Source organism: Thamnophis sirtalis, unplaced genomic scaffold (genome assembly GCF_051295495.1).
Source record: "Thamnophis sirtalis isolate CommonGarterSnake01/CBP01778 unplaced genomic scaffold, rThaSir2_p1.2 scaffold_1, whole genome shotgun sequence".
Taxonomy (NCBI): Eukaryota; Metazoa; Chordata; class Lepidosauria; order Squamata; family Natricidae; genus Thamnophis; species Thamnophis sirtalis.
In genome coordinates, this window is record NW_028261381.1 from 125,092,640 (window position 1) to 125,105,027 (window position 12,388).

Sequence of the window (12,388 nt, forward strand, 5' to 3'; positions counted from 1 at the left end):
TCCCTGACGTGGACATATATCTTTTGTTTTCTTCCAGACTCTTCATAGAGAACACCTCTTGCCATTTCCTTCTGCTATGGCCTCATCAATGTGCTACACTCTATGAAACCCTGTATTATTTATTCAGAGTATACTGAGAAATTTATCCTAATACATACATCTGCAAGATGAATTACCATTTTGTCTGCTAAAAAGATATGCAGAATCTTTAATAATATATTTTGTGTTCTTTGGAAAATATGGAAGTACACTAAAGGGGGCATGAGGGGGATCTTTCATGCGTCAGAGACAATTACTGTATATACTCGAGTATAAGCCTAGTTTTTCAGCCCACTTTTTGGGCTGAAAAAAGCCGCCTCGGCTTATACTCGAGTCAGTGAAAAATTTGCCCGAAATGGAGGAGAAAAAGGGGCGGGGCCATGCCGCTGGGTGACACTTGTGAATGGCCCAGTGCCCCTGTGAGTTTCCCCTCTGTGTCAGTTTGCCGCGCAGCGCGCACTGCACCATCCCCCCTCCTCACGTTCTAATGTAATGCAGGGCTGTCTTACGATTCCCCTTCCTCCCCCTCCTGCCGCTCTGCAACGATGTCCCACCTCCTCCTTGTTATGGCAAGCAGCCACATAGCGATGTCCCACCTCCTCTGGTACAGTGATCCAATGATAGGAATCACTGTGCCGTGTGTCATAGGAGGCGGGACATCGCTCCCGCGGCTGCACGGGACATCATCATCACAGCGGGACATCAGCATCATGAGGTGAGTGAAGTATTTCATTGAATACACCGCTAGTTTACTGTTTTTCTTTGAAATAAATATTCAAAAACATTATTGGTATCTATTTTTATTTTTGAAATTTACCGGTAGCTGCTGCATTTCCCACCCTAGGCTTATACTCGAGTCAATAACTTTTCCAGTTTTTTGTGGTAAAATTAGGTGCCTCGGCTTATATTCGGGTCGGCCTATACTCGAGTATATACGGTATAGTGATGTAATAGTAATATGGTATTTAAACACAATATGTTAAAAAAGGTTATCCTGCCCATTTCATAAAAATCTTCATTTCCATTGCCTGTTAATGTACATTTTAGTAGTTTTCCAGTTTATATGATAAGCAGGTATATGACATTCTTCTTACTCTTGTCACAAAATTTCCACTCAAAGAGCCAAAAATTCAGCAAAATACACCTAGTTTCTTAACCCATTTAACCAAAGAAATATTTTCCAGATGATAAGGATTTATTAATTGTCCCTTCCAATTGCATTTTGCTAACAATTTAAGAGTCATCTATATGGATTGATGGCTGGGCAGTCAACTTCCTTGGATTTCTTAACATTCATACTTATCCAAAAATCTTAAAGCAGATATACTCCCATTGCCCAAGCAAGTGTCACTGAGAGAAGGGAAATAATTTCCCTTCCTTTCCTTTCCTTCCCTTCCTTTCCCTTCCCTTCCTTTCTCTCTTCTATCCTTCCTCCTTTTCTTCTTCGTTTGAACTTTTCTACAAAATTTCAGCAGAATGATTTCAGGAGGTTTGCTGATGCACTAATGAATCAGGAATCAGGAAGAGCCAAGGTGGCGCAGTGGTTAGAGTGCAGTACTGCAGGCCACTTCAGCTGACTGCTATCTGTAGTTCAGCGGTTCAAATCTCACCGGCTCAAGGTTGACTCAGCCTTCCATCCTTCCGAGGTGGGTGAAATGAAGACCCAGACTGTGGGGGCAATTTGCTGACTCTGTAAACCGCTTAGAGAGGGCTGAAAGCCCTATGAAGCGGTATATAAGTCTAACTGCTATTGCTATTGCTATAGGAGGCTGCATGTTTCCTGTGCAATGTGGTTTCCTTATTCACATAAACAATACTGAAATCCAGGCTAGCAAGAGCAAAGGCTCCATTTGTACAGTATATAATGTTTTAGAGGTTCCTCTGCAATTAGAAGCCATCTAAAGGTCTCCTTCCAAAACCGAAGGGGCTGCTAATGGAGAAAATATCTGCTCTTTTTTCATTGCCGGGATATAGGAAGAATTGGAAGTGTCTGTCAAAATGACAAAAACAGCATTGCATCTTTGCAATGCGAGCTCTGCCTGCTAGAGTCATCCATATACAAATCTGTTAATATATGAGTAAAATAATTTGTTACTAGTATCCAGAGCATTGGTATGTCATCCATTTTAACTTTGCCTTTCTTCCTATCTCCACTGTCTTACCTAATCTGAAGACAACATACTAACTATGTAATGCAGTATATTATATGCATTTGTATATTCTGAAAGGCAAACTATCACTTACCAAAGCTGGTGATAGAGAAACATTTCCAAGTATTTTTTTGTACTGTTCAAAGGTGAAGAACTGGAAAGTAAATAAGGAGAAATTTAAAACTCAAGAATAGAGATTTTTATCACAGAAAGCTGTTTACCTTTATTAGTCTAAGAGAAGACAAAGAATGATTTGATTTGGTTGTACATTGTTGAATGATTAGTGTTACACACATGGTTTTGGTTAAAACTGAATCAAACAAATGTTGTTCTCAGATCATTTAAAACATTTATTGGAAAGATACAGTATACACAGAGAGAGGGAAGGAGGGAGGGAGAGGGAGAGAGAGGGGGGAGGGAGGGAGGGAGGGAGAGGGAGAGAAAATGGTATTCTACAATTATCCTGTCAAGTTTATAGTAGTTTCACATCTCAGCATTGTCCTCTTTAAGCTTTATACTCCTTTCATCATACTTTACTTCAGAGTAAGTAAGCTACCTTCTCTCACGTGTTTAGTTTCTTATTCCAGAAACAATATTCCTTTTACTAAAGTATGGAAATCTTTTCTATTTATTTCAGTTAGTGAATACAACATTACTTTTTTCCTTTATTTTTATTGTTTAGTATGAACAAAAATATACCAGCAAAATCTGTTGACAGTAAAATTAATATTGTGTTATAATCACTGTTGTAGCAACTAACACAATTCAAAATCATTCTAGATTTTTATACAAGGATATTTTGATATCAAACAGAATACCCAATCTTTAATTTGTCAGTAACGCAACTGGTTTTTAAAATGAAAAAAAAATGTATTGGATTAGAGGCTTAGGAAGTTAGAGCTAATCGTACAATATGACTTTCTTTTCCTATTTATATATAATAGAATAGACTCTAAATCTTTCAAAGAATGGGATGCAAAAGAAGAGAAAAGTGGCAAAAACTGGACACAGCAGAAATTTTGATCTTGTACTGATTCTTAATTGCTGATTTGTTCTAAACCACATACTCCAGGGATGTCAACTTTCTCTCTCTTTGCTAAAATGGGGGTGGGCGTGTCCAATGTGTGATGGATCTGGCCCGTGGGCCACGAGTTTGACACTCTTTACCTATTCTCCAGGAGTATGCAAGACTTCCAGGTTTGAGATAGCTACTACTACATTAGCATTATGCATATTATACCTGTTTGTCTTCCCACTGAATTTCAGACCAATACAAATAAAAATAAATCCCAGATCTTTTCCAAATACTATCTATTTGGTGTTTCTATAAAGTGCATACAGGCCAGAGGGCTGCAGAGTTAGCACTTTATATGCAAATCCACAGCACAGATCCAGATGCAGATTTGCAAGCACCTTTTGTTCAAGCACATTTTGTAGCAAATAAATAAATACATTAATTAAATTTTAAAATATTTGTAGGATGAGATGTAATACAGGTATTAAGAAAATGCTCCACAGTATTTTCCCCCAGTACTAAAACAATCTTACAAGCATTATACATCACAACTAATTGATTTATTACTATTAATTAACTTAATTGTAGTGAATGAAGTCTAGAAACCTCAATAATACATTTGCAACCCATTTTCCTAGGACTAATTTAGTTTGAAAGAATTCACTGAAGTCCAGTGAGTTTTATTCCTGTGAAAGCGGGTATAAAATTTGGTTCATTATACAGGAAAAGTAAATAGTTTAAGGGATTTAAAAAAAATTGCAAAAAACAATTGGTTGATGAGAAAGGCTGTAAAAATTAAGGAAGGGTAACTATAAGTACTTGGTACAAGAAATCAGTTGGATTTTCATGGAATATATTTCATGGAATTTTTATATTCTTCATGTTTCCGTTATATCTTTATTAAAAATTTGCATTCAAAATATCAGTTGTTTTCTAAACGCGTATAAAAAATAAGTTATGTAGACATTTTGGTTTTTATTACATTTCTGAAGCTGAACAAAACCAAAGCAAATATCAAGTTGAAATGGAGAAAACAACTGAGTGCAAATTTAATTTGTCCAAAAAAAAAACAAAACCCTAAAACAAACAAACAAACAAACCCTAGTAATTTTTCCTTGCATGGCTTACTATGGTTTACTTTACTGAACATCTCTAAATATTTTTATTACTTAAGAATTCTAAAAGTTCCATTAAGTTAAAAAAATGCTTTCATCACAAAATCCAAAGAAAGATGCTGTTCATCTGGCAAAGACACGTATAAATCTTAAGTTCTATGGGTGTGGGGGTGAGGGAAATCCGGTATTTACCATATGTCCCAATAGCCTTAATATAAAAAAAGTCTGGAAACACATGCAAAAGATGTATTTGCCCAACAAGATCATCTGTTAAGCATTGTAGTGGCACTGTTCATGTCTTTTCTTCAAGTCCAGACTAAATCTGGGCTATAAAGTTTGGCTTTTCATCCTTCAGAGTTTCCAGCTTTCTTTTAGGAGGGTGGAGGAAGAAAGACAGAAAGAGGCACAAACACAGTGAGAAAGGATCTGAACTCTTCAAAATGAAATTGTCTTTGACACATGGCGTCCAAGTGACATACTACCTTAATTATAATGGCTTTATTTTTACATGCAAATGGATTTACGAAAGGAATAGACAATTATATTTTTCTTCTCAACAGGAACTCAGCCTTGTTTGTTTATCTGAATGATCTTTTATCAGCCCAGCAGTTCTATAATTCAAGGCAGCTTTTCTCTGAAAGTAACCAAGATGAAAATGGCAGGTAGAGATGCAGCTGTGCAAAATTACCACAATAGAACTTAAATTACAGTATCAAATGTGGAAGCGATTCCAAGGAATATCTGGTACACTTCCCCAGCCTCCAAATGTGAAATTCTGTGATCAGAAAGCCCTGACTTTCATTTCCATGAGTAAAGAACTCCGAATAAAACAGGGCTATCTAAAATTTCCCAATGATTAAGCCATTATTTAACACTGAAAAAAAACGATGAAAATTTTTTTCGAGAGTAAGTTTCTTTCTAAAATCTACAATAATTGAAGTCCATATTTAACAAAATGTTTGTATCAGCTTAATGTGCTAATTGCTGTGTGAGAGGTTTATTGGTAAGCATATTTTATTTGTCACAAAAATGTGTGAGATGTTGTGCACATGCTTGTAAATTATCATTTTTTAAAAATTAAAATCAAGCACTCCATGTTTTTTTTTCAAACTATGCGTAGCAAAAAAAATACGACAACAATTGTACTGGAAACATAAGGCAGCTCCCAGGTATTGAATTCCATCTTTTTTAGGCGATAAAATCAGGCTGCTACGGTCAATAATATAGTGTGGCATCTGCAAGACACTCAGCTTTCTATACTTTTTAAAGTGGTTTATGCAGTTTAGCTTACATTATTAAAGGCATCATGATCTCTTATATTATATTATAATCTCTTAAGGGCACTGTCAGAAAGTCCTCAAAAGACTTGCAACATTTGCAGTTGCCCCTATCATAAAAGGAAAGTCTTAAGGGGGATGAATGTCATTATAGCTAATCAATGGCATCAAATGCTAACTCAGTATTAAACTACTCAATAACTGTAGGTCTTGCTCTGAGTTAAATACAAGAAGATAATGTTTGGTGTTCCTTTTGGATAGTGTTTTTCCTAATAGTATTTTTTTCTCGAGAGAAAGAAAGACAAACTACTTTACAATCTACATTATTGTAGTTTCAGAATAATGTACCTAGGATTGTTCCATCCCCCCCCCAAAAGCAAAATGGAAACCTCCTGAAAAAATACCCCAATTATGACTTCATATGTATAAAATGCTAACTCACAGAAAGAAAGAAAAAACTAAAATAAATGCAGAGGAGAAAAAAAAAAGGAAGAATTGAAACGGAAAGGCAGAACTCTAAACAAAGACAATCAACACCATTGCAGTTTGTTGCAAAGCTTCATTGAAAGTTGCTTAACTCTTCATTTATTTTCCAACAGATTCAAATATTTGTGGACACAGCCTTGCATTTATCTAGCCCCAGTGTAACATTTTTCTGCATCTCTGATGCACGGTTTATTTTTTTAATTTTTTTTTAAAAAGTCTGGATTGTATCATTTAATACGATTCCACATAAGCACAGAGAAAGCAAGTCCTAAATGTTTTGTAAAATAAATGAATAAACTGGGCAGAAGCTGTGGGGGGTAAGGCTGGAGGGAAAAGGAGGGGGCCAGCTTCAGGGCTGGCTGAATTTTATTCTTATTCTGGCTATGGAAATAGAAGGGCTTTGTTTTCAATGGATTCAACACTTCTCTTAATTTGCTGTGGAATCTCTGCTTTCTGTTTAAGTGACAAATCACTGTAAAATGTCCATGCTGGAAACAGAAGGGTTAGTGGTTATCACTGACTATTTTGGCCATGTCCTAGGGACACCTTGCAATTACCTATCCAAATCAGAAAAAGCATATTGGGAGCCCATGCAGTAAATTTAAGATTCAGAGCTTCCCTGAGACAATTTAAAAGTAAAGTTCTACTTTTAGGCAAGAAAAATGAAATGCACAGGTACAGTATAGGTGGTACCTTGCTCAATAGTAGTAACTGTGAGAGGGATTTTGGATTCCTAATGGACAACCACTTAAATATGAGCCAGTAGTGTGCAGCAGCTGCCAAAAAAGCCAAGACATTTCTAGGCTGCAAAAATCGAGGGATAGAATCAAGATCACATGAAGTGTTAATATCACTTTATAATGCCTTGGTAAGGGCACACTTGGAATACTGCATTCAGTTTTGGTTGCCACGATGTAGAAAAGATGTGGAGCCTCTAGAAAGAGTGCAGAGAAGAGCAACAAAGATGATTAGGGGACTGAAGGCTAAAACATGTAAAGAACGGTTTCAGGAACTGGGTATGTCTATTTTAATGAAAAGAAGGACTAGGGGAGACATGATAGCAGTGTTCCAATATCTCAGGGGTTGCCACAAAGAGGGAGTCAAGCTATTTTCCAATGCTCCTGAGAGTAGGACAAGAAGCTATGGATGGAAACTAATCAAGGAGCGAAGCAACTTGTTGATAAATGAATCTGCCTTCCCCATGGACTTTGCTTCTCAGAAGTTGCAAAAGAGGTTCAAGTGACCCTCCCGGGACACTGCGACTGTTATAAATGTGAGTCAGTTGTAAAGCATCCAAATGTAGGGCAACCTGCCTGCTAGTTAGGAGCGGTAGAGTTCTTCTGCACCCACAGCTGGAGAGGCTTCTCCACTCCCTCCTAATGTCTTCTGGTCTGGTATCTTGGAAGCAGTGGTGGGATACGACCGGTATGCCCTGGTATGGGAGTACTGGTGCCTGCTGGGAGCACCAGGTACTATTCTGGTATGGTGCTCTGGAGGGCCCGCCTGTCCGCCCTCCTTACCTGTATTTGAGCTGCTCGGGGCTTTCACGCATGTGCATGGAGTATGGTGCCTACAAAATGCTCTGCTGAGCAGCTGAAGTGACACGGAGCATCGCGGGCGGTAAGTATGCAAGCGTGCACTGCACGCTTGGTGCACACATGCACCTGTTGGATGCCCAGCCTCATTGCAGCATACCGGTTGCAACAGGATCCAGAACGCACCACTGCTTGGAAGGGAAGTAAAATTACTTTCTTACTTTTAGTAATCCCAGTTAGAAGAAAATCTTTGTAGCTCAGAGTTGAGCCATGGAGCACTGATGACTGTACCTAGTTGGATAATGAAACAGCTGCAAGTAAGCAATCACACTCAGAGAGTACCAAGGACCCCAGAGTAATCCCAGTGTTGTAATTTTTTCTGTCTTTGGGGACACTGGAGATTAACTTACCTTTACTGCTCTTTTGGGTGTTTCAGCCAAGATTGGAGGGAGGATACCTTTGTAGAAACCAAACAATCTATTGAATAAAGAAAGACAAAAAAAGAACATTAAAAAATACCCAGGTATGTATGAACATTAGCCAAGTGGTAATTCTGTTTTCATTTCAGAATAAAACAACTAATCTCGAGGCTTTCTTAATTATTCAGAACAGCCCTTATTGTCAACAACTGAGTTCTGCTTTTGTACATATTGTGTAACTATTGCTGCGGTCCTAAAATTTCTTCTCCTGACTTCAACAGGATTAAACTGGAATAAATTCTTTGAGGACTGTAGTCCAAATTTTAGTTTACACTGAAAGAAGAAGCATAATTACAACAAAACACAAGCGCAACCCATAGAACCTATGCAGATTAGATTACTTCTTTTGTAAATAGGAAGCAACTTTTTTTTGCGAAAGAGAAAACAAGGTGGGGGGTAGGAGTGATTTATTTACTGCTGACTGTTGAAGTAGTCAGGCTTCAGGCTGGCAACATCATTTTTAATAAAGGAAAATGATTACAAAAAGTGAAAAGAAGGCTTGGAGAACACATTTTGGCTCTTTGGGAAGATGATTAGATGTGCAAGTTGACTACTTGGCAATTTAATTTTATTATTAGATTTGAGCATATTTTCCTTAAACCAATCCAGTTCAATTACTTATGTCAAGTCAACTGAATCTGAGTTGAATCTGAATAGCATTATACTGTCCTCCTGTGGCCCTTTGTTACCATTTTATAACTAGATTTCCTTTAGAGAAAATAGGGAAAGCAGATTCTAAAAAGCAGGGGTGCTTTCTAAGACACAACAAATGCATCTCAGGGCTTCCTTTATTAAAAGGCAGTCTATAGCAAATTCTGTGGGGTGGATGGATCACACAGAGGAGAAAAATATGCACTGTACCACCTTTTCCCTCCTTTCCTCCTACAGCCCCTATCCAACCTCAGAAGGTTTTCAACAGGCAGGATTAAGAATGAACAAAAATCATACCAAGGCTTTGGTTGCTTCAATGGTTGCCAATCATTTCTGAGCTGTGCTATTGATTTTTAAAGTTCTGGACAGCTGTGTTATCTCAGGGATGCCTCTTCCCATTAAATACTTGAATGAATCTTTTGGTCTCCCCTGCCAGGGAGCAATGAACAGGGGCTTCTAGTTGGCAGGGCTCTGCTTACGGAATACCCTTCCCAGGAAAACATGACTGATGCCCAGTTTGAATGACTATTCAAAGTCAGAGAAAGATTTAGATTTAGATTTGTTTTATTTATATGCCGCCCTTTTCCGGGAGGGACTCAGGGCGGCGAACAACTCAAAAGGGGAAAGGGGAAACATAGAACACAATACAAATAGTTAAAATAGCCAAGAATCACACAACCACACAGGTCGAGAGGGGAGGGGAACTCATCAACCCCAGGCCTGCCGGCAAATCCAGGTTTTGACGGCTTTTCGGAAGGCCTGGAGAGAGGTGAGGGTCTGAATCTCTGCGGGGAGTTCGTTCCAGAGGGCCGGAGCTGCCACAGAGAAGGCCCTCCCCCGGGTAGTAGCCAGATGGCATTGGCTGGTAGACGGAACCCGGAGGAGGCCGACCCTGTGTGATCTAATGGGTCTTTGGGAGGTAATTGGCAGCAGGCGGTCTCTTTTTTCTCCTCTCAAGTATTTTTTTGGCTTTGTATTCAAACTGAGGATGGACCTTGCTTTATACTGGAATTTTGTATTGTCTATGTTTTTCATGCTATCAGTTACAACTAGGTAAAGATAAAAGTTCCCCTCGCACATGCATGCTAGTCATTTCTGGCTCTAGGGAGTGGTGCTCATCTCTGTTTCTAAGCCCAAGAGCCAGCACTGTCCGTAGACGTCTCAGTGGTCATGTGGCCGGCACGACTCAATGCCGAAGGCACACGGTGCGCTATTACCTTCCCATCAAAGGTGGTCCCTATTTTTCTACTTGCATTTTTAAGTGCTTTTGAACTGCTAGGTTGGCAGAAGCTGGGACAGGTAATGGGAGTTTACTCTGTTATACGGCGCTAGGGATTTGAACTGACGAACTGCTGATCTTTCTGATAGACAAGCTCAGTGTCTTAGCCACTGAGCCACCCTTTGAGCCACCACCTCCCCTCACTTACAGCTACCACACTACTATTTTTCTTTTAAAGCTTCTAATATTTTGTAATTTTCACATGACTTTCAGAAATAGACAGAAGCCTGCCTGACACACATATGACCTAGTTTGCACTTCAGATATGCATGTATTGTGTGCTACTGTTGTTCTGAGAATGGCTTAATTTAAAGACAGCCAGTGTGTCCCAAAGGAGAGATAAAATCATTGCATATAGAAATTATAAATAGTACATAAAGAAAATACATCCAGATGTCAGGGGTAGCTATTTCATAGTCTCAGAATGAAGGAAATGGCCACTGAAATTTTTAAAAAATGCAGATAGTTCTGCTACCCAAGTGTTAATGAAAATATATCCTTACGTTTACAACAGATAGCCCATTACTTTTATAGTCTTGAGAGTTAGATTTAATCAGGTGTTGTGCTGATGACTGATGATTGATACACAGATGGTTCTAAAGGTTTTACAAATCTGAAATATGTTCCGTTTTATACTATACTTAACACTTTTTTCTTCTGTCTGCCCTGTCTTTGTTTAGACTGTTTTTATACTTTCGTTGCTATCCTAGGACAAGCACAATTCCAGCCCCCAAAGGCCATATTTTTGAATTTGAAAGAGTTAACAGTTACATGTTAAAGTGAAGCGCAGTTAAAATGCATTATTTTGTTTCAACATTAAGCATCTAAATGAACATCACCATTCAATTGTGTTCTGGGCAACCACCCAAATTCGTCTTTGCTATAGTTGATTTTGAAACATTACAGTCAATCATATCTTCCCAATTTGTTCTTCTTTAAGGCTTTAGGCATCCTTCTGGTTTCCATTTCTTGTTTGGAAGCCTTGAGTCATCCATTTTGGCAAAATGTCCAACCCAAATCAGTTATTTTCTCCAAATTATATTGAAATTGGGATCTTGCTTAGTTTGTTGTTTTCCTCCCCTGTCTCTCACATAATTTTCCCTTTAAGGATCAAATACAAAGCTGATTGAAGGCATGCATATAATATCCTCTTTCTTCAGTTGCTGTCAAATCCAAGCCTGTTACCCACATAGCTCTGTAATTGAAACAATGACAGAAAGTACCTTTAGGGCCATATTCACTTGCCTTGCATGAATCAGGGGTTCACATAATTTAGATGAATTACAGAGCTCGGCAGTGTAGATGTACAGAATGATCAGTGTGCTAAATGTATATTACTGGAATTCGGAGGATCTTTTCAGTCAGGCAAATTGGTGATAACGGTTTGGGGTGGTTGTTTTTTCTTTTTTCTTTTTTGCATTCCTTGTATTGTGCAACTCATATTTCCACTGAAACCTGAATACAGTCAGCCCGATTTTTATTCCAAAGGAACCAAAGTCCGAAAGCTTTTGTTGCTTGCTTCTTCATATTCTTTCTTTTATTGCTTTTATGGTTATGGTGCATGAGTAATAAATCTGTAGGAGTTAGGCTCCCTGTAATAAAATAAAATCAAAATCTCCATCTGTTTATCAGTTAATGTTATATGGCATATCAGTAATCTGAAATGAAATATAATAAACTCTTTTCATTATCATTCTTTTAAATTTAAAAACACCATAGTGTGGCTTTTTCAATAGATATATAGTAAAATTTAAAAACAAACTTTGGACTAGCACATCTATCAATAAAAACAGATTGAAATGTATATAAATCTTACAAATAAATAGTATTTATAGATAGCTTAGGGACACAGTGACTCAGAAGCTAAGACATTGAGCTCGTCAATCAGAAAGATCAGCAGTTTTGTAGTTTGAATCCCTAGTGCCGCATAACGGAGTGAGCTCCCGTTACTTGCCCCAGCTTCTGCCAACGAAGCAGTTCAAAAGCATGTAAAAATGCAAGTAGAAAAATAGGAACCACCTTTGGTGGGAAAGTAACAGCATTCTGTGCACCTTTGGCATTTAGTCATGCTGGCCACATGACCATGGAGACGTCTTCGGACAGCGCTGGCTCTTCAGCTTTGAAATGGAGATGAGCACCGCCCCCTAGAGTCAGGAACGACTAGCACATATGTGTGAGGGGAACCTTTACCTTATAGATAGCTTACAACTACTATTATTAAAACAACTACTAACGCTTCCAGAGTTTTACTTTGGTGTTTAGATAGAGTAAACCTAAGAACAATTTTATTTCTTCTTTGATTTGCCGTATCTAATTTGCACACCACAGCCTATATAAATCTTTTATTATTTGTGGTGAAATT

General features: G+C 38.2%; 1 protein-coding gene across 1 annotated transcript in view; it reads right to left on the reverse strand.

Moving 5' to 3' along the window:
* The window catches only part of SLC25A21 (solute carrier family 25 member 21), a 269,849-nt gene that overhangs the window by 18,141 nt on the left and 239,320 nt on the right, over positions 1 to 12,388 (reverse strand). The window contains exons 4-5 of the mRNA XM_087723796.1: positions 8,028 to 8,094; positions 2,284 to 2,343 (exon numbers count right to left, since the gene is read on the reverse strand). Coding sequence (XP_087579922.1) covers positions 2,284 to 2,343; positions 8,028 to 8,094 — 127 coding nt within the window. The remainder of the gene's footprint in view (positions 1 to 2,283; positions 2,344 to 8,027; positions 8,095 to 12,388) is intronic.